Source organism: Myotis davidii, unplaced genomic scaffold (assembly GCF_000327345.1).
Source record: "Myotis davidii unplaced genomic scaffold, ASM32734v1 scaffold68, whole genome shotgun sequence".
Lineage (NCBI taxonomy): Eukaryota > Metazoa > Chordata > Mammalia > Chiroptera > Vespertilionidae > Myotis > Myotis davidii.
Genome location: NW_006300376.1, coordinates 7,608,634 through 7,630,842, shown reverse-complemented (window position 1 = coordinate 7,630,842; position 22,209 = coordinate 7,608,634). Strand labels below are relative to the sequence as shown.

Here is a 22,209-nt window from a genome sequence, read left to right as displayed (position 1 = left end):
TCAGAAAGGTGGTATGTGACTCACATTTGGCTAACACTGTTTCGTTTTGTTATTAATGAGTTTTTTATTGATTTGAGAAAGGGAGAGAAAGAGAAATAAACATTGATCAGCTGCCTCTGGTACGCACCCCAAACAGGGATCGAACCCACAATCTAGGTATGTGCTTGACCAGGAATCGAACTCTCAGTCTTGTGGTGTATGGGATGATGCTCCAGCGCACTGAGCACCCGGCCAGGGCTGGATGAGTTTTAGGGAAGGATCTGATTTAGCCAGCATCATTTCTGAATGCTTGTAATAATAAGCCACATCATAAAGGAGTTTCCTCTACTACTGTAAATTCTAGTTTTGTTCCAGGACAAACATTTTAAAACATGTGTTTACGTTTATTTAAAAAATATAAATTTGAAAGCACTGACTAAATTTAAGTTACTTTAAAAGGATTCACCCAAATGGTAAAAATGTTCAGGAGCATTTGAGGGACATGCTATTCCTACAGAAGAGAATAGACTACAAAGGCACATTGCATATTATAGCTATCATTGCAGCATTTAAATAAAAGTGATCTAAATAATCATTAACCTTAATAATTAACAACTAATTAAAATATTCTTTCATAAAAAAGAAGGTATGCTTGTGCACTAAGTGCTCTTGATTCTGGAACCTCCTGCACATAAGTGTCACTGACATGGACCCACTGGCCTGGCGATTCACTATCCGGGTCTTTCAAACCTAACAAAACAAAAAGAAGTATAATTTTTACAATAAGTGTGTGTTTTTTCTTTACATTATAAGCAACATCACAAACTAGATTTATTTAGTGCTAGATGTTATTGCATAAGTCTGTTTCTCCTAAATGAACTAACTCTTTAAAGCATTACTAATAGTGTCATTTTACTTGAAAAATGTAGTGAAATATTAGATAGCCTTGTAAATATTTATTGTTTCAGGAAAATCATTTTTCACTAAAAGAGAAAAAACAAAAAACAAAGTTAGTTTGCGGATCCATAAGCAAAGTTAGCAAAATATCAAGTCCAACTATATTCTGAGACCTGGTGTCTTCAGAAATTTTGTTATTATTAAATAAAATGCCACCGCACTGCAGTACATGACTTGACACCTTGAAAAACTGTGCCACTTTACAGCACCTAGAAGGGCACAGTCTTAGGATATTTAAGATTCTTTAAGATTACCTAGTACTCTTAAATGTATTTCTCACGCAACATTAATAAAGTGAATCCACATAAGTCATCCATGAAATAACTTGCCTCTTCTAGAAAAGGAAGAATAAAGTCATTTGTTTTTAAGAATAAAATAAACTTAGGATCACATACCAGGTACACTTTTCTTTCCAGTGATCTGTTCCAATAACTTCCTGGAGGGGGTTCTCACTTTCACATACGCAGTGTAGTGGCCTCCTCGCATTGAGCCGCTATGTTCCACTATGCCGTACAGGCCATAGAGAACTTTCTCTCCCGCACTTACATTCTTCAGACAAAAATAAGTTAGTAATGTTTAGTGAAATGCTATTGTAAGGAAAATTAAGTCAAATGTACATCCTGCTTAACATAAGAGAATAACATATTAAAAATACACTGAGATGCTTTTCTGCACATATTAGACTGACAAAATGCAAATGCTTCACAAGATCCTCTGCTGGATGGGCTGTGGGGAAGAGTACTCACACACACTGTAGGTGGGAATGCAAAGGGGTCCAGCCCCTATGCTGGAATACTTAATGTTATCAAGCTAAATTACATATGAGATACTCTTGGATTTATCAATCCTTTTTCTAGGATTCTCTCTCACAGGTACATAAGCAAAATGTAAAAAGATATGCACCACATGACTAACTGCATAATTATTTGTATTATCAAAAAATTGGAATAGGCCCAAGTGTCCATTAACTGGGGACTGGTTGAATAAACTATGATGCAGCCATACAAGAGTGTTATGCTGCTTAAAAAGTGGAATACCAGACTATCTCTAAATACTGCTCTGATATAATCTCCAGAATATAATGGTAAGAATAGGTAGAAAAAAGGTTACATAAGTTATGATTACTTAAGAGGAGAAATCCATATATACATACCTATCTACTTACATTTTTTAAAAAAACTAGTAGAAGAATAAACTATAATTTTTAACAATGGTTATCTAGAAAGGGAGGGAAGAAACAGATGGGACAGATGGAGAAAAGCTATACTTGTTTAAATTTACTTTGCTTTGTACATTTGATACATTTGACTTCGGAACTGTGTAAATATTTTATGTAATTATTAAACAAAATTTGAGAATTTTGAATTTAAAAACAGTCCCTAAAAATCAAAATAAAAAAATTAAGCAGTGAAGAATATATCCAGTTGGTGGCATAGTCATTCAGAGAGGAACCACTAGGGTCGGTAAAAAAAACCCCAGAAGCCAATTTGAAGTGGCTTTCAGTAGCCAACAATTAGCCACATTAGACAAATATATTAGAGCATGAATAAAAGAAAAGTGTAGTAAATTAAAACTTATCTGATATGTTTAAAACCATGAACTCATTATGATAAATTAATTGATCACAGTTTGAGAATGCTAGTGAATTCATTATTCTGAGAACTAGTTTAAAAGGGAGACAGGAAAAGAATTGAACATTTACCCTGTCTTTTCTATAAGAACTATACCATAAGATGACTAAATAGATGAAAGGAATACCTCTTTATATGGAGGTTATCTAGTTAACAAATGAAGAAGGAATGAGAAAATTAGAATATCACCATGCTGTAATTCTTAATGAACTCATGAATCTAACATTGAGCATCATTGGCCATTATCACAAAAAGACAACTGTCATTCTGTGCCACCTGACTAAACACTCCCCATGAAATACACTTGCCAGAAAAAATTAAAAAATAAATAAGGAATATCAAACCTGAATCTGTTCAAGCTTCTCCAGATCCAACTATCCAACTGCCTACTTGTAGTAAATAAAGAGGATAGCCCTAGCCAGTCTGGCTCAGTGGATAGAGCATCAGCCTGTGGATTAGAGGGTCCCTGGTTCGATCCCAGTCAAGGGCACATGCCTGGGTTGCAGGCTTGATCCCCAGTAGGGGGGCATGCAAGAGGCAGCCAATCAATGATTCTTTCTCATCATTGATGTTCCTATCTCTCTCACCCTCTCCCTTCCTCTCTGAAATCAGAGGAATAATCATTAAATCTGAATTATGGGAATCTACATGAAAGATGGTCTACTTTCTTCAACAAATAAATTATGAAGAGGGAAGAGAAGGGGAGAGAGATGGGAGAAAGGAACTGTATATTAAAAGAGACTAAAAGACATTATCCAATTATAATGTGTAGTCCTTAGTTGGATATGAATTCATTTAAGATTTTTCATTTATGATATAATTAGAAATATAGACTCTAGATCAGGGGTGGGCAAACTTTTTGACTCGAGGGCCACAATGGGTTCTTAAACTGGACCGGAGGGCCGGAACAAAAGCATGGATGGAGTGTTTGTGTGAACGAATATAAATTCAAAGTAAACATCATTACATAAAAGGGTACGGACTTTTTTTTTTTAGTTTTATTCATTTAAAACGGGCCGGATCCGGCCCACGGGCCGTAGTTTGCCCATGGCTGCTCTAGATGATATGAAGAAATTATTTATTTGGTTTAGTGTGAAAGTGGTATTGTGGTTATGTTAAAAAGGAGGAGTGATTCTTATCTTTTAGAAATACATAGTGAAATATTTATGAATGAAATGATGCTTCAAAATAATATAGGGGTGTTAGATGAGTTTGTGGATGGGGCAGGACTGGCCATATATCTGAGGTTTTAAGGCGAAGTGATGGGTGCGAGAGGTTCATTGTACTGTCTTGTCTATTTCTGTCTATGTTGGAAATTCTCCATAATAGGTACTTTCAAAAATATGTTCTTATAAATTCGATACAGAGGTTGTTAAGTCTCATTTTTTTACGGCATTATCAAATTCTGAGTGTTAATAACTGACAGATAGTGCTAACATTCCACAGATGAACTGGATTCACTGAAAAATTGCATTTAAGTATTTTGTGTGTTTGTTGATTTACCTAATCATAAAATCCTGTTGTCAAAAATATATATTTTTTGTTTTGATTGATCAATATATGAAAAATATTAAGTTCAATAAGTGTTCTCTTATATACCACAAAGCCTATACTACTAACCAGTAATCATGAACAGGAGCTTAGTTTTTTTTGTTTTTTTTTTAATATATATTTTATTGATTTTTTACAGAGAGGAAGAGAGAGAGAGAGAGTCAGAAACATCAATGAGAGAGAGACATCGATCAGCTGCCTCCTGCACATCTCCCACTGGGGATGTGCCCGCAACCCAGGTACATGCCCCTGACCAGTATCGAACCTGGGACCCTTCAGTCCGCAGGCCGACGCTCTATCCACTGAGCCAAACCGGTTTCGGCAGGAGCTTAGTTTTTTAAAAAAAGAAAGAAAAGTATGGCACAACAAACAATCACAGAATACTTTAAGCATATTATTTGCAAGTCAATTAAATATTTTAATAATATACTATACCTTACAAGTAGCAGAACAGAATGGTGCTAAATCAAGTATAAGTGGAAAATCTACATGTCTGTTTACTTTGCGAAGACTTGATCCAGCCTAAAAAGACAAAAAAAAAAATTTAATGTGACAAACTCAATCTAAATTACTGTTTGTTAATTAAAACTAAAAGAGGAATCCTAGAAGTTTTTTCATAGCTATAAAAACATAATTAATGAATAGTCCAAAATTGATATATGACTACATTTTTATTTTTTAATTAGGTTTCATGAACTGTTATTGCAAATATATATTTTTATGCGCATTTTTACTATAAACAATATGGGAATAATTACTTTCATTGTGGCTTTTCAACACTTAGCGAAAAATAAATTGTGGCTTTTCAACACTAGGAAAAAATAAATTCAATGTGATAAAGCTAAGCTATTTCATAAGCTATCATGAAAAGATATTCAACTGAAGAGTCAGGGGCCTGGTGTCCTAGCCCTGACTGAACACCGAATTTGACTCTAGGTTACCTCATCTACATCAAGGCAGAAAATGGGTATAAATGGTTTAGAATAGATCCTTTTCCGTTTTAAAATTCAGTGATATCCATTCATTAAAACAAAAAGCCTGAATTTGAATACTTAAATCATTTTATCAATAAAAGAAAATGTTATATATTATCTAAATCAAAATGAACCTTCCTGTTGTCAAATAAGCTCTACTCCTTTCTCTATTTTTAATTGCTAAAGGCAGTACTTGAAAAAATGTACACTTTGCATTATTTAATGATAATTAAAAACTAGCTGATAGACTGTGAAAGGTATTGGATAGGAAACCCATAAATAGAAACTATTGGAATCAGAAAATGCATAAATCTGAATTATATGAGTAGACAAAAACTAACCGATGCAACCTTTCATGCAAGGCTTTCATGACTTACTCCAAGGACATCATTTTAAAGGGAAAAAAGCTTATTTTTTGACCAAAATATACCCACTTACTGATTTGTATCTTCAAGTGATGTTTAGAAGACTTAACCTGGTATCTGATGTGAAATCATGAGGTCATGCCCCTGGAGTAATTATTTAATCTGTTTTCAATTTTTTTGCCTTGTTTTTTCTCATCAGATGACCTCCATAAGCATCCAATACCAGCACTGCCTGAGACCCTTTCAGGCTAATGTGTCCTCCCCACATAGCATGTTGCTGTTGAGAAGCTACCCCATAATAGGAAAGACTCTATAAAGAGCTTTAATATAAGATGAATCTCTTTTCCTTCTTTAAACTTTTTTTTAACTTACAGTGGACATACAATATTATATTAGTTTCAGGTATACATAGTTATTGGAATATTTATATAGTATCTACCCCAATAAATCTAGTAACTATCTTGAATCTTTTTTTCTAGGGGATGAATTTTGGAAAATACCTTGCCTTATATTTGGGCATATGCAGCCCCCTGCCTTTTTAAAATTTTTCTTTTAACTGAATATCATAAGTATTTTCCCCATGTCATTAAAATATAAATATGATATCCTGCATACTGGATAATTGTGCCAGGCCTCACAGCTGACATGATCTATAATGACCAAGATACAAATTTTTGTGTATATCTCTATTTCCTTGGAATAGGTTCTTAGAAATGGAATTACTTAGTCAAAAGTAATACTTTTGTTCAAAATGTTTTATTCAAAACATTCCTTAATATCCTTGAACTATATTATTAAATTACTTTCTAGGTGTGTCCAACTTACACCCCTACTGTTGAAACAAGAAAATGCCTATATCTCACTGCATCCTTAACACGACCATATCTGGGCCAATTTGAACAGATTAAAAAAAGAATCCTGCTGTCATTTTATTTTGCATTTGTTTTGCCGGAAAGGATGGACCTTTTTCTTCATATTTTCTTGGAATCTTTACTTTTTCTATGAATTGTCAATTCGTGTTCTTTACCATTTTTCTATTAGGGTCTTGATATTTTTACGATTGATTTTTCAGAGTTATTTATATATTTACAATGCTAATCATTTGCCATATTTATGACAAAGATCTCTGTCCTGTTTGAGACTGGCCTTTCAGTGTTGTGGAGGTTTCATATACAGCTCTGAAGTTACTACAGAGAAATAGGCTTTCAGAGACAATAAAATACTAGAAACAGAGACAGAGTCTGCTCCCTAAAATTCCCAGTCCTGGGAACAAGAATGTGGCTTTGCTAACATTACATTTAGCCTGAGAGCAAGAAGGGACTGAGATGTCTGTAAATATTTCCCTTTAAGGGCATGAATGCTTTCTGTAAGTTGTTCCTACATAGGGATAAAATGACCATATATAAAACAACTGGCACATCATGCAATTAGCTTCTCAGATCTGGCATGACCCTCTCTTGCTCACACAGGGTCACTACAGACACACATCTTCATTAGGCATTCTGATGTAGGGAGACATGATACATCTGGTCTCCATGGCCATTTCATTTCTGTTAAGTTTCTAGAATCCTGGCTACAGAAAATCAAGAACTTAACCTAATCTTTCTTTGGATAGGATGAAAGTGTAGAGGAAAATCTCTTCCTGCCTATCTGTGGCCCACCTGAAATGTTGTAGATATACTGGTATATGATCAAAGCTTCCAATCTTTTCCCTCGAGATTTCTTTCCTGGGTTTTATATTTAGAAAATCTTCCCAATCAGAGATCAGGTTTATACTTAAGTTTTCTTTTAGTCTTTTGATAACTTGTTTCATACAATTAAAAAAAATAATCTGAAAATAGTATTGATATATGGTATAGAGGGTAGCTATAAACTTTTATTTCCTTCAACAGCTATTTTCTTTCCTAAGTCCTTTACTGAATAATACAGCTCCCTTCCCAACTGTTACTTTATTATCATAACAAAAGAATTTTAAATTATACTCATGTTTTATTTGACAATTCTGACCATACTGTTTTACTTATAGTTTTATTTTAAAAACCCCTTCTAACTTTTGCAAAAATGTTTTAGTATTTTCATTTATTCATTCTTCCAGAGAAATGTTAAAAACATTTTATCAAATGCAAAAAAAATAAAAATGAGTCAAGGCATTGAATTAAAAATACACACACAGACTGGCCGGTGTGGCTCAGTGGATTGAGCATAATCCCATGCACCAAGAGGTCACTGGTTCCATTCCAGGTCAGGGCACATGCCTGAGTTGTGGGCTTGATTCCCAGTAGGGGGGCGTGTAGGAGGCAGCAGATCGATGTTTCTCTCTCATGGAGGTTTCTCTCTCTCCCTCTCCCTTCCTCTTTGTCTAAAATAAATAAAAACGTATTTTAAAAAAATACACCAAAAAAGGAGAAAAATCTGCTACATTAAAAATATTTAGGTTCCCTCTCACTGTAGAGTCCTATAGTGATGGAGACTGCCTTGGACAAGCCCTTTTGTACTCGGGCCTAGTCAGCCATGGCCAGACCTCACAGCCCTCTCACTGGGATCAAGAGAACTCAGAAAGGTGTGTGCACTTGGCTATTTCTTTACTTCTAAGTGTTCTTCCCCCCCCGCCAAGGGTTCTTAAAAATTCTTATTTTCCATTGACACACACAAACACACACATGCCATTTGGGTTCCTACCACCTAAATCTTCAAACATTGTGAATTAAACAATTTTAATTAGAAAAGTCTGGTAAACTATTATGGCTGAAAAAGCAGTAAATCCCATATGACAAATTTTTAAATTCAGGAAATTAGTGCCTAATCCTTGACAGTATTTTACAAGACTTAGGGCTCTATAAAACACCTGATGGAAATTACTCTAGTGCTACAAAAGGAACTTTTACCTGATGGAATCTTTTAAGGTGGAGTATTAGGATAACTGGAACAGCAGAAATAAGCAACTGCTTCCTGGCATTAGTATAAATTCCTTCTGCTTTCTTTTCTGTATAAAATATAATAAATTTATTTGCAAGATTCCATTTCATACTAATGGAATCTACCACATAACATAGTCAACATTTATATAGAAGCATCATATCACATTTTTTTAAATAGTGAAAAAAAAACAGAATTAACTATTAATATGTGTAGCTATATGGATGAATCTCAAAGCATTAGGCTAAGTGGCAAAGAGGCCAGAGACAGAAGGCTATGTATTAGATGATTCCATTTTTTATGATAGCCTGGAGAAGGCAAAACTATAGGGAGAAGAATCAGATTAGTGAGTGCTGGGATTAGGGAATGGGAGAGGAGATTAACTGCAAAGGAGCACAAAAAAACATTTTGGGGCAACGAAAATGTTTTATAGCTTGAAGGTAGTTACAGGACTGAATACGTTAGCAAAACTCATTAAACTGTACTAGTACACTTAAGAATAAGTTTTATTGTATGCAAATTATATACTATGTGCAAATTCAGTAAACAAGATTTTTTAAAAGGAAATAAAAGAGAAATTAGACTTCTGGTTACAGGGTACCTCTACTCTTTCCAAAAACACTAAAATGAAAGATTTTTTTAAAAAGGCACTCCCTTATATGAACAAAGAACAGGTGAGGTGACACTTGCGACACAATTTTAGAAGCTGGAAAGAAGATGAACTAGTAGTGACTTAGGACAATGCCCTCCAACCAAAGATCACCACAAACACACCTGCAGATGATAAAATTGGCTCAGCATGTATTGCGGTGAAAGGAGAGGTCGTATCATGGCGACCACTGGGGCATTTCAATAAGAGGTTGTTAGAAAGGACTTGTGAAGGATTTGAATATGACGAATTGCATATTTAACTTGGGTTAATATAAACTGGTATTTCTTCCTTCTCCTATTTAGATATTTTCTTAATTACTAGTGTATTACGCACATCTTTGTTCTGATGCTTTGACAGCTGGGGCCTTGCTGACACTGGAAGGAGGGCCTCTCCCAGAGCTAATTGCTAGTTAGTGAATATTAAATGTGCCTTTCATATGCAAACCAACCAACCCAAAATGCACACCCAACTACCTCCTTTATGCCTGCAATCCACTTGCCCTAATCATATCATGACCAAGTTCTAGACAACTAGCAACAGTCCCTATAACCCAGAGCCCACTAAAATATTCAAAACTAGTCAGTCTTAAACCTGTTTATCACACCTTGCCCACTCCTTCCCTTGGAAACCACAATAAAGTCCCTTGCCCTAGTTTACCCGTGGCTGTCCCTGCCTCCTGCTCAACCCTGGTGCTTCCCCATATGCCCTCTCTTCTTAGGAACTGTAAGAAACAAAGTATCCTCAGTGACAACCATATCCTGATTTTTTGGCCTCACAATTCCTGAATAAAAATAAAATCTATATTTTGAATGAAACTAGTCACCAGGAATGAGTATTCTCTCCATTTAGTCAAGGCTAGAGGTACACTGAAAATTTCTTGACAAGTCCCCCTTTTTCCCAGTCAACTAAATATAGATATTATGTTACTAGTTTTATAATACACAATTATTTAAAACCTTCAAATTTATGTCTTACTAGAGGCTCGGTGCACAAAACTCGTGCACAGAAGGGGGGGCTCTCAGCCCAGTTGGCACCCTCTCCAATTCAGGACCCCTCGGGGGATGTCCGACTGCCAGCAGTTGGACATCCCTCTCGGAATCCGGGACCGCTGGCTCCTAACTACTCACCTGCCTGCCTGCCTGATCGCCCCTAACCCCTCTGCCTGCCGGCCTGATCACCCCTAACTGCTCTCCCCTGCTGACCTGATGCCCCTAACTGCTCCCCTGCCGGCCTGATAGCTCCTAACCACCTGTGCCTTGGCCCCCGCCACCATGGCTTTGTCCAGAAGACGTCTGGTCTATCCGCTCTAATTAGCATATCACCCTTTTGTTAGTATAGATGGGTGGTTCTCAACCTTCCTAATGCCGCAACCCTTTAATACAGTTCCTCATGTTGTGGTGACCCCCAATTTCATTGTTACAAATTGAACATAATTAAAGCATAGTGATTAATCAAAAAAATGTAATTATATGTGTTTTCTGATGGTCTTAGGCAACCCCTGTGAAAGGGTCTTTCGACCCCCAAAGGGGTCATGACCCACAAGTTGAGAACCGCTGGTACAGATTATGACTTCACTAGAGGCCAGGTGCATGGATTTGTACACCGGTGGGGTCCCTCAGCCTGGCCTGCACCCTCTCACAATCCAGGACCCCTCAGGGGATGTCAGACTACTGGTTTTGGCCCGATCCCTGCAGGCCAGGCCAAGGGACCCCACCGGTGCACGAATTTGTGCACCTCTAGTATGCATATAAGAACTTTGGTTAATTTCTTCCTGCCCTCTCTCTCCCCCCTTTCCTCTGAGATTTATCAGTCTGTTCCATGTTTCCATGCCTGTGTGTGGAGGAGCGTTTGCTCCCTGGTGGTCAGTGCACATCATAGCTACCAGTTGAACAGTCGCTTAGGCTTTTATATATATAGATAGATATTAGATTAATGAGATTTGGGAAGCAAGTTAAGTTCATTGTTAATCTCATGATAAAATTTTAAGTTTTAGGGAAATTTCTTCTGGAAAGATTTCAGGTAGCTAGTCCACTGAAATAAGATTATGTGGATTTGCATTTTCAGGGCAGAGATGGATACTCCTGTTCTTAAATTTATTTCAATAGAAATCTATTGAACATTCATTCTACCCAGTCAGTGTCTGCTGTGCTGAATTACAAATAAACAAATACGAAAAAGACAATCCCTGCCCTCAAGAAGCTCAAGTATAGAGACAGGTTCTTAGGTTCTTCTCTTTGGGATCTAATGCCAACTAGTCACTGGCTAACAGATAATCTGTGAATAAAAAATAAAGCTAAATATTTACCCACAGAACTGGTTTCCCTTTGGTACTTCTGTTTCTTTTCAGTACAATTCTCACATAGAAGTTTGTTATTCCCCATTAATAACTCCATAGATGTAAACTGGTAGAGGCAAGACTGAATTGAGCATTCTTTAGAAGTAGTTATATAGCTCTGAGAAAGGGTCTGAAAAGCATTTTGTGGACTGTGAGACATCGTATGCTTCTCCTCTGAAAAATATAAATTATTTGGAAGACTTAGTGGCTGATTTTCTCCATCAAAATCTCTATCTCCAGTTACAGTGCTGCTTAAATGAAGTTCAGAAATAGCTTCAGCCACTCCTTCAACACCACTATCAGTCTTCTTGGTGGGCAGTTCTCTTGCTGATGGATGGTGATGTCCATTTGTGTGCACATAGCATCCACTACGGGATCTTGGCAACAGAGTTTGCTTAGAAGCACTTTCAGATTCTGAAGCCTCACTGTCAGCATCAACACCACTTTCACAACGGCTGGCTTCCTTCTCACTACCATCGGTAGGGTTTTCAGCCATATTCGATTCAGTATTCATGATGCTTGCAAATGCAGAAGAATCCCCATTCACTTCCATGTTTCCATTTTTCCGGTACATGTCAACAGTTTTATCTTCTCCAGATGAAAATTTCCTTGCACGTTTTCTGCCATGAATTAGCTGATTCTGTAAGTTGACAGTGTTTTTAGAGAAAAGAATCTTGTGACCTTACTAAAAATACCAGTAATTAAATGTCCCACAATTATTAAATAAATACTCTAAGTATTTCTCGTACACCTAAAACCCTTCCTAAATCTACATAAACTATAACCAATAGAAGATATACTAACAAATAGTTCTAATTTAAAAATAAATTTTACACAAGAAACCAACAACAGAAACCTATTTGCGGAGAAGAGGGCTTGTGCAAATAGCGCGGAGATTGAAGAGGCATGACAATCAACCGCACTCCGTAGCTCTATTTTAGATCTTGAATTCAAATAGACTTTAAAAAGTAAAACCAAAAAACAAGTATTTATGAGACAGTTGCAGAAATTTAAATAATGACTGGATATTGGTGCTGTTACAAAGTTATTAATATTTTAGGTAATGATAATGGTACTGTGGTTACGTATTTTAAAGGAGTATCTATTTGATCTACATACTGAAATATATGATATATTTGGGATTTATTACAAAATAATCTTGGTGGAGGTGGGGAAAATATAAGCTATAGATAAAAGCTGATTAGCCATGAGCTGATAACTATAAAGTTCAGCTATTTACATGGAAGTTTATCACACTATTTTCTCTACTTCTGTATATTTTTGAAATTTTTTATAGTAATAAGTTTAAAAAAGAAGATGCCTCCCAAATACACATAGTCTTACCTTATCTTTAGATGGAGACTGCTTCCTGGTAGCTCTGGGTTGGTGAGTATTTTCTATAGTAACAGGGCCACTATATTGGCCATTCTGTGTCTCCTGTAAACTTCTATATTTATTGATTCTTCCCCAAAGTACAGGCTTTGAAACCTATATAAATGACATGTACATAACACAAAACTTCTTTAGGAAATAAATTCTGGATGTAATCTACTTTTTAAAATTTCTAACTCACTTGAAATATAATTTTAACTCTCAAAATATAAAGCATAAGGATTTAAATTCCTTGAGAATAAGAATGATCTCATACTTTATGCATGCATACACAAACCCCAATATTAACTGTACAAACTGAACTACTGTAAATAAAAAATAATGATTCTCAGATCTGATAACATATTCAACAAATGTCTAAATAAAATGAATTCCCTTCACAAAACAATTAAGGGTTTTTTTCTCCTTACCCTTTCTTCTATTATAGGAAGTGAAATATCAATGAAAGGATCTTTCACCGTGGAGATCTTAAAAAAACAACAACACATATTGAGAACTTCAGGTAGAATTCTAATATAGACAATGTAGTTTTGTAAAGGCTTAGAGGAATCAGACTTCCCAGGCAACTTAAAATTTTAAGTTAAAAAACATTCCTGGAACAAATAGCAATTTAATTGGGTAGAGCAGCATGACTGTTTATCAAAACAAGATATCCCAAAACTTTAATAAATGCAACCCTGTTGAATTTTATGTTGTCAATATCATAATATCAATAATGTTTAAAGTAACTTTTAAATAAAATGTTTAATAATAATGATTAACTAAAGATATAAACATATTTTTGGTGAAATTAGTGCCATAACATAAAATATGAAAAAGGCAGAAAGTTTGTGTTTTGTAGATTATTTAGGGTAATTCTAAAAGATACTCTCTAGCTTGTGAGAGAGAAATCAACTTTTATGTCAATACTACAGATTAGGAGATACAATATATAATTCTGATTGAATAAGACTAGAGAAGATAGAAAAATACTCCATAATCGGGAACAGGAAAATGTACATAAAGACTCTCTCTTTTACAAGAAAATCTGACAAAAGTGTAAACCCATCAAACTCCAAGTTATCTGCTTTCAGAAGTATTCCTTATCAAGCAACCGAAAGCCTATAAAAATTTATATGTCTTTAAATTGTTAAAGGACAGATGGCATTCCATTCCACCAAATAAAAAGTATCACTAATTCAAAGATGAATCAAATCTGCTTAATAAAATAAACTTCAACAAGTCATAAAAAAATAAACTTTAAATCAAATGTGCTAGATCACCCTGGGTTATGTTACTACATTAAATTATTTCCATTGGAATTACATTTTAGGCAATGCATACATAGTTACAAACATAGTTATTCTCTTTACAGAACTTTATTTTATTTCCATCTAAACAAGTAGCTTACACATTCAAACATATTAAAATGACCTAACAGAACTTCACAGGTTTCTTGGGAGAAAAAATAAAATCACACACTTATTTTAAAAAATTATATATTATGTTTACTTTCTAAGAGTGAAGGATATATTTTAGGAAGATTTTCAAAAACTATTATATGTAGTCATCTGTCACAAATAAAAGTAAATGACTGCTGAAGATTATATGTGAAAGAAAATAATCAAAATTCTGGGATTGTAATCTAGTCCATGCTGAAGTGAATTTCAAAGTACCTACATTTGCACATTCTTCACACATGAGGGTGCTAGTTAATTCACCAATAAAGATCCGATCTATGAAGTTCATTTTCACACCTTCGCTTCCATATGCTGTAAAAATAATACTTTTTAATGCAAAAAATGTCAATCATCAACCTTAAATATTAACATAGTTTTTTTTGTTGATTCAAAAGAAATCTAAGGCAGATGTCCAGTGCCCCATTTAATAATATATTCTCCTATATGACATTATAATGTCTCTCTCTTTTACAGTTCTGTAGAGAAAATGTAACTAGCAATGATAGTATTTCCAGAAATAACAAACTGCTTGTAAGAGGTAAAATAATAGGAGCAGTAACTATAACTCATACTACATCTCCACTGCTCCCATTAAATCCTTTAAAGCCTCTGTGCCTGACCCAGAGGTAGAGGGATGGGAAAGGAGATTATGCTTTTAGGGCTACAGATACCAGGATCCAACTATGGAAATGACAGAGTATAAAAGACAAGTAAACACAGGATAGTATAAAAAAATTAATATGACAATAAATAACTCGGTTACACGCATAACTGCTCAGTTATATTAAAATTGTCAGAATTACTTGTTTGAAAAATCTATAATAATAAAAGTGTAATATGCTAATTAGATCAGACGTCCTTCCGGACGACCTTCCAGATGAAACTGGGGCTGTGAGGGAAGCCCAGGTCCCGGGTACCAGAGGCAAGCCGGTGCCGACAGCCGGGGGGAAGGAAGGCCTATACTCTTGCACAAATTCCGTGCATCGGGCCTCTAGTATTTATATATCAAGGGAAATTATGCCTATAATTTGCTTCAAAATAATCTGGGGTTGGGAGAAAATAGATGAAACATAATACTCCAGGAATTGAATGTAAGAAATGGGGTAATGAGTACATGGATACATGGAACTTCATATACTACTCGCTCTACTTAATAGAAGTTTGACATTTTCCACAATAAACACTGGGGGAGAAATATATTTAAAAAATCTATTCATTTCTATCTTTTTTAGATCTCTGTCTTCTAAAACATTGTATTTTCTGCAATGAGTGACAGAGCAGACACATTGGGCTATATAAATAAACATTTATTAATTATAATTGAGACATTATAGTACACTAAGATGTTTCATTAAGAAAAATTGTACAAGGGTTAATAGAAAAGATTACAAAACTGGAAAGAGATGAAAGAAAAACTGGGCAGTTATTCTAAACATGCTCTAGATGGCACTATGTCAAAACAAAAGAGCATGCTTGAAAATCTACATTTAAAAAAACCTGAACCTTTAAAACTGCATATAAAATGTGGCATATATAAACACAACATATATTTGTTTATATAGATACATAGGGTGTACATATACTACTACAAAAAATAAAAGTTAGAAAAGAGAATGAATAAAATACAAATCATATTTTAAGTGTCTTCTAAAAATGATGACTTCAGCCGAAACCGGTTTGGCACAGTGGATAGAGCGTCAGCCTGCGGACTGAAAGGTCCCAGGTTCGATTCCGGTCAAGGGCATGTACCTTGGTTGTGGGCACATCCCCAGTGGGAGATGTGCAGGAGGCAGCTGATCGATGTTTCTCTCTCATCGATGTTTCTGACTCTCTATCTCTCTCCCTTCCTCCCTGTAAAAAATCAATAAAATATATTTTTTAAAAAAAATAAATAAATAAAAATGATAACTTTATACTACCATTAGTTAACATCTCAAGGCAGAATACACATTTAGGACATGGTAAATCACTAATAACATAGACTATAAATCCACACTTAAATACTTATAAGTGACCACTTTGATTAGATAATCATTGTTTTTGCCTCACATTTTGGCTGAGGAAGAGAGAACACTAGGAGTAAAATAGACATGTGCACTTGACCTGTCAGTACTCTCATCAATAAATGTTTCCTTGCAGGAATCTTTGCAGCACTTAAGCATTGTCAAGTTAAACATCCATGAGTTCACTCATCCAAGCACACACCTCAACTGCAAAATAGTCCAATATGATAAAAGTGAACTTCCAAATAAGGATGCTACCCTCAACCACCTTTCAAGTCTCCCTTACAGCCTCCTATTAAGAGCAATAGTGTCAATCTGTATATGTGATATTACTTTTATTTTAATTCACATGGATAAATTCTAACATTTTCTTTCTATGACTGACTAGACCAGCAGTTCTCAACCTGTGGGTCGCGACCCCTTTGGGGGTCAAACGACCCTTTCATAGGGGTCACCTAAATACATCCTGCATATCAGATATTTACATTACAATTTATAACAGTAGCAAAATTACAGTTATGAAGTAGCAATGAAAATAATTTTATGGTTGGGGGTCACAACATGAGGAACTGTCTTAAAGGGTCGCAGCATTAGGAAGGTTGAGAACCACTGGACTAGACTATCTTGCAGCAACTAGAATAAGTATACCTTCATTTTAAGGCAACTATTTTACAACATTCATTCACATAATGCTCAGTTCTTTGTCCCCTGTAAAGAAACTTTAAATATTTTGCTGTAGAATAAAATTTTAACAGTGGGTCAACATACCTTTGACTTTTTTCCTAGTTTCATCATCAGCAGTTTTAGTTGTTGGGTTGTTAAATGCTTTTAGAATGCTAGCTTGTATTCTCTATAAAACAAAGTTAATAAGAATTTATAAAATCTGTTATTTTAAAGCAGTATTCTGTGTTCTTTTAAATATCATCTGCTTTAGTAACAGTTAACTCCAGCCTCATCTTAATAAGAGAAAAACTTTCAAACAGCAAGGTACACTGGATCTCAGTCCCTAATCTATAAAATAAAATGACTGAATTTTTAAAAATTAAATCTAGCCCTAAAATTCCATGAACAAAAGATTTTCTTATTTGGGAGAGAATATGGAATTACAGTCAAAGTTCCTATGTTTAGGCTCTCTCTTGGGTTTGAAGGTGTTTCTTCCGTCTACAAAAAGCAAGCAGCCTAGTCTCATTATTCTTACAGGTTTAGAGTAACTTGGCCCTCTTTTCCCTTCTCTCCCCTTTTCTCTCCATTTGTCTCCCTCTCCCACTCTGTTCCTAAAAATGATGTATTCCTTAATCAGGACAAAATGTCACAAATAAACCATATGAAATGTCTTCTCTATGAAGAAAACCGTATTATATAAGGAGCTCTTAAACTGGTCACATTGGCTTCCACACAGATTATTTTACTTATATAAATGTATGACTCAAGTCCAGAATATCAATTAATGTCCTCAAAGTTTATGTTTTCACATCTCTTCCGTATGTTTTAGGAAAGATCCAACCTCACAGGAAACTTTTAGAATAAATTAAAACTATATATTCTAAAAATAAAAATGTATAAGCTAATGAATCATCTTTTACACTAATTATGCCCCTAATTAATGGATAAATTTAATCTTCTCTAATTCACATTTTAACAATGAGGTGAAAAGAATGTTTGTTCATTATTCTTCAAAATATTTTTTTAAGTAATGTCTTAATCACAGGTTTTCATATGTGAAACTACTATTTGATCTGGACTTCCTGTCTAAGCTAAAGTTGACTTACCGATGAAAAAAATAATTTAACTAAAATAAACAAATTAGAATGGTGTGAATTCCATGCAGGAGAAATATTTAATGCATATAAATGAAAGATTCCAATAAATACTAATGTTCACCTTTAACTATTTAATATAACTGTAAAAAGGCTCTCTAGTTACTAGAAATAGACCTCTAACTCAATTAGAAGTCTGTATATTTGTTTTCCAATTTGAACATTTTATTAATTTAGATATGAATTTCAATGATTTAATGAGCTTTTACTATATTTTAAAATGTAAGCTATGATATTACTCTTTAAAATATAAAAAAGTCTTTGTAATATTTCAAGAAATAAAAATTATTTTAAAAAATAAAATAAAATATAAAAAAGTATAAAAAATTAAGTTGATTAAATTAACTTTTTAAACTATTAGACTTGTTTTATTTTTATTGTATTATAGCCATAAATGTATATTCTCTGCTCTATACTGTTAAAGAGTTAATTAATAGGTAATTCATCAAGTTAAATAAAATAAATGAGTTTAGGTCCATCTACAGCCTCTCATTGTTAAGAGTCATGTTTTGAACTATTTAGGTTAAAAAAAACTTAGATCAGGGAGCTACTAACAACTGCAGCACATTAATCAACTAGCACTACCCAAGTTCAAATCTTAAACTTCTTTTAAAAATAAAAATGCAAAAAAACTCAGTTAAGTTAGCTGAAGTATTGTGCCTTTAAAAAATCCTATCCAATAATGTATTAAAGTGATAGATCTTTGAGAAGATAATAAAAATGTAACATTTCTTTAATGATAGCTCAAATTAAAAGGGAAAAAGTGAAGCATATATATTTGTAAGTTGAAAAGACTGCTTATAAAAGTTCTTATAGTAAATCTGATTTTATTTGCACATAAAAAACTTACAATTTTTTGCACAAATGATCCTTTTAGTGCTCCATTCAATAAAAGCATATTATAGTCCTGAAGTTTATAGTTGTAAAAGACTTTGATGAAACGATATGAAAGGAGATCAGTAGTTTGTGATCATTACTAAAAGATTCTGGTGGCAGACCTAATGGTGTAGCCTTTCTTCAATCAAAAACACATGGCAGTGGCAAACGACAACAGCAACACAACTAACAGCTGTGGGTTCCCAGGCCAGACAATGCAGCTCCTGCCTGGGTACCACTGTAACAGACTGGCCTTGCTCACAGGACTGAGCAGATCCACACACTTGACATTTTAATTTTGCCACGCCATCTAAAACCCTCACAGAGAGGAAGAAAGATAAGAGCTTTCAAAAACCAATGCTTCTTGCTACACTGCCTGAGTTTTTAAGATACTATGAATCCCAATACCATTATGACAGAACAGTAATTTAATTTGAAACAAAGAATGCCATCCTATATAGTAAAAGCCTAATATGCAAATTGTCCCCTTGGGCGGTTGTTCAACCGGGAGTTAAACCACTCGCTATGATGTGCGCTGACCACCATGGGAGTGGGACCGCGGTGGGATGGTGGAGCAGGTGAGTGGGCGGCGCCAGGCCAAGGCGGGTGCGAGCGGAGGCCCAGGTGCTGCCCAGGGCTCAGAGGTCCGGTGGGACTTGCCCTTCCACACCAGATGCTTGCACTTTGATCACTGGCCAGGCCCAGGGAATGCACCCAGGCACAAATTTCATGCACTGGGCCTCTAGTCAGGTAATAGAAGGGAAATAGAATAAATGATAGGGATAGATTTTGTTGTTTTATTTGTGATAACAACAGAGAAAAACAATGTAAAGACATAAATTTTAATTCCATTTACAATGATTCATAACCATCATGTAGTAAACATTTCCAGCTATATCCCCCTTCACCTGGATTCTTAGATCCCTTTTCTTTATTTAAGCTAGTTTTAGTTGATTTCTGTTAATTATAGCCAAAGAACATTAACTAATAAAGAATAGGGGTTGTGACAGAGTAAAAGAAAATAATCTTGTAGAAGAGATAAAAAAAAAAAAGAGAGAGAAGAAATAGAATAGTGAGAAAAAAAATCAAGTTAACTTCCTAACCGCACATAAAAATTATGGTAGAAATGAAATCCTTCAGCTTTGAACCCTCTTCTTAAAGAGTATATGTGATAAACATAAAGAAACCTGACCTTTGTTTCTTCAGTCCTCACTGAATCCAACAGATAATGCAGGAGCTCCTGACTGTCCTGTTGCTGAAAATCTTTAAATCGAGGGGCCCTTTGATTTAAAAACAGCAGGAGAGAAAAAAAGATCATTTCATCAACAATATATTATTAATATTTAAATCACTTTATAATAACATATAGCTAAAGATTCAATTTACTTCTTTTTGTACTAAGTCAAAATGTGATTACTGTTCCAATTAGGAAGAGACCTTAAGTGTACTGAGAACAATATGGCTATCATTTATTGGCAACTACTACATGCCAACCACATATGTGTTTCACATACTCACAACTATAAACCTACTTTTCCCCACCCTGTATACAAATATGTAAAATCAAATTAGTTATATCCACATGTACTATATAGAGAGATATACAAAACACAGTAAGCAAAACAAGCAAGTTGCAATTTTTATGTCGGTATGTGCATGACTTTTAAAATAAAAAACATACTAATAATTTGAATTTTTATCTATGAGCATCTATTACTTTAATAATTTAACAATTTATAAATCTTTATAAAATTAGAAAAATGATACAAAACAGTTATTTTGGATAGAGTCTAAAACAAATTTCTAAAGTACATATATCCTAAAAATTTCTTAATTTTATCGGGCACCTATGTTTCTGAGGCTTTTCAGAAATCTTTTTGTTCCTCAGGCTTTAAAAAAAACAGCATTTGCCTAGCAAATGAAACATACAATACACCCTCTATATTTTAGACTACATTTGATATGATGGCACATTATACTAAGTGAAATAAGCCAGTCACAGAAAGACAGATACTGCATGACTTCATTTATATGAAGAACCTAAAATACTCAAATGCATAGAATCAAAGGATGGAATGAATGATAGTTGTGAGGGGCTGGAGTGAGTTGCAAAGGTGGAGTTGCTAATAAATAGGCATAAGGTTTCAGTCGAGCAAGATGAATAAGCCCCAGAGATCTGCTGTACAACATTGTACCTATAGTCAACAATATATTATACACAAAAACATTTTATTTTTTTAAAATATATTTTTATTAATTTCAGAGAGGAAGGGAGAGGGAGAGAGAGATAGAAACATCAATGATAAGAGAGAATCATTGATCAGCTGCCTCCTGCATACCCCTTACTGGGGATGGAGCTGCAACCCAGGCATGTGCCCTTGACCGGAATCGAACCCAGGACCTTTGAATCCACAGGCTGACGCTCTATCCACTGAGCCAAACCAGCTAGGGCTACACAAAAACATTTTAAGAGGGTAGAGTTTGTGTTGTATTCTTTACACAATACATTTTTTAGAAACAAATTAACATTGGTACACTACTATGAGACAAAATATAATAAAACACATTACCATGACACAAATAACGAGCTTAAATTAAAATGAAACTTTAAGGATTGTAGATATAAAAAAAAGCAAGTTCATGTTTAAAGAATTTGGTTTCTACATATTTTAGTTCATTGTGGACTAAACTAGTTTATGGCTCTATGACAAGGCCCGTTTTAAACACATGACACGTTGTGTACCTGAATTCTAGCGAGTACTGACAACAGAGTAAGCTCTCAATTTTCTAGATGTAGGAATAAGTACATACATTAAAGTAAAGTTACGACCTTTATGGTATGTGTTTATTTCCACGCACTCAAATATTGTGTGTGTGGGGGGGGGCGGGGGGAGTGTGCGTGTGTGTGTGTGTGTGTGTATATAAATAAACTGGAGGCCTTCATGCACTGGTGGGGTCCCTCGGCCTGGCCTGTGGGGATCAGTGAACCTTCCCGTCACCACAGCCTGGCCTTACCCACCAACTCATCGGGCTCCAGCCCCCTCATCGGGCTCCGGCCCACTGTCCGCATTGATCCTGCACAGCATGAAGTAGTGCGTGAAGCAGCAGGCAGCCAGGGAGGAGCCCCAGCTGGGCACCACGCTGCTCCCACTCAACCCAGCCCCACGGTGGCAGCAGCCGCTGGGATGTGCAGGGGGAATGTCCGGGAGAGCCTCGGCGTCTGGTGTCCATTTACCAGCTGAGCAGCACTTCCACTGTGGGAGCGCACTGACCACCAGGGGGCAGCTCCTGCATTGAGCGTCTGCCCCCTGGTGGTCATCCA

General features: G+C 35.2%; 1 protein-coding gene across 4 annotated transcripts in view; it reads right to left on the bottom strand.

Moving 5' to 3' along the window:
* Window positions 1-175: 175 nt before the first annotated feature.
* The window catches only part of USP45 (ubiquitin specific peptidase 45), a 57,219-nt gene continuing 35,185 nt past the window's right edge, over window positions 176-22,209 (bottom strand). For 2 of the 4 annotated variants that reach the window (XM_006777230.2, XM_006777232.2), the window contains exons 9-18: window positions 20,080-20,167; window positions 16,963-17,044; window positions 14,412-14,503; window positions 13,163-13,219; window positions 12,705-12,848; window positions 11,334-12,000; window positions 8,343-8,443; window positions 4,554-4,640; window positions 1,332-1,485; window positions 176-729 (exon numbers count right to left, since the gene is read on the bottom strand). In XM_006777230.2, coding sequence (XP_006777293.1) covers window positions 599-729; window positions 1,332-1,485; window positions 4,554-4,640; window positions 8,343-8,443; window positions 11,334-12,000; window positions 12,705-12,848; window positions 13,163-13,219; window positions 14,412-14,503; window positions 16,963-17,044; window positions 20,080-20,167 — 1,603 coding nt within the window. In that variant the 3' untranslated portion in view covers window positions 176-598. Of the gene's footprint in view, window positions 730-1,331; window positions 1,486-4,553; window positions 4,641-8,342; window positions 8,444-11,330; window positions 12,001-12,704; window positions 12,849-13,162; window positions 13,220-14,411; window positions 14,504-16,962; window positions 17,045-20,079; window positions 20,168-22,209 lie in introns of all 4 variants that reach the window. The other 2 variants (XM_006777231.2, XM_006777233.2) reach the window with 2 other exon arrangements.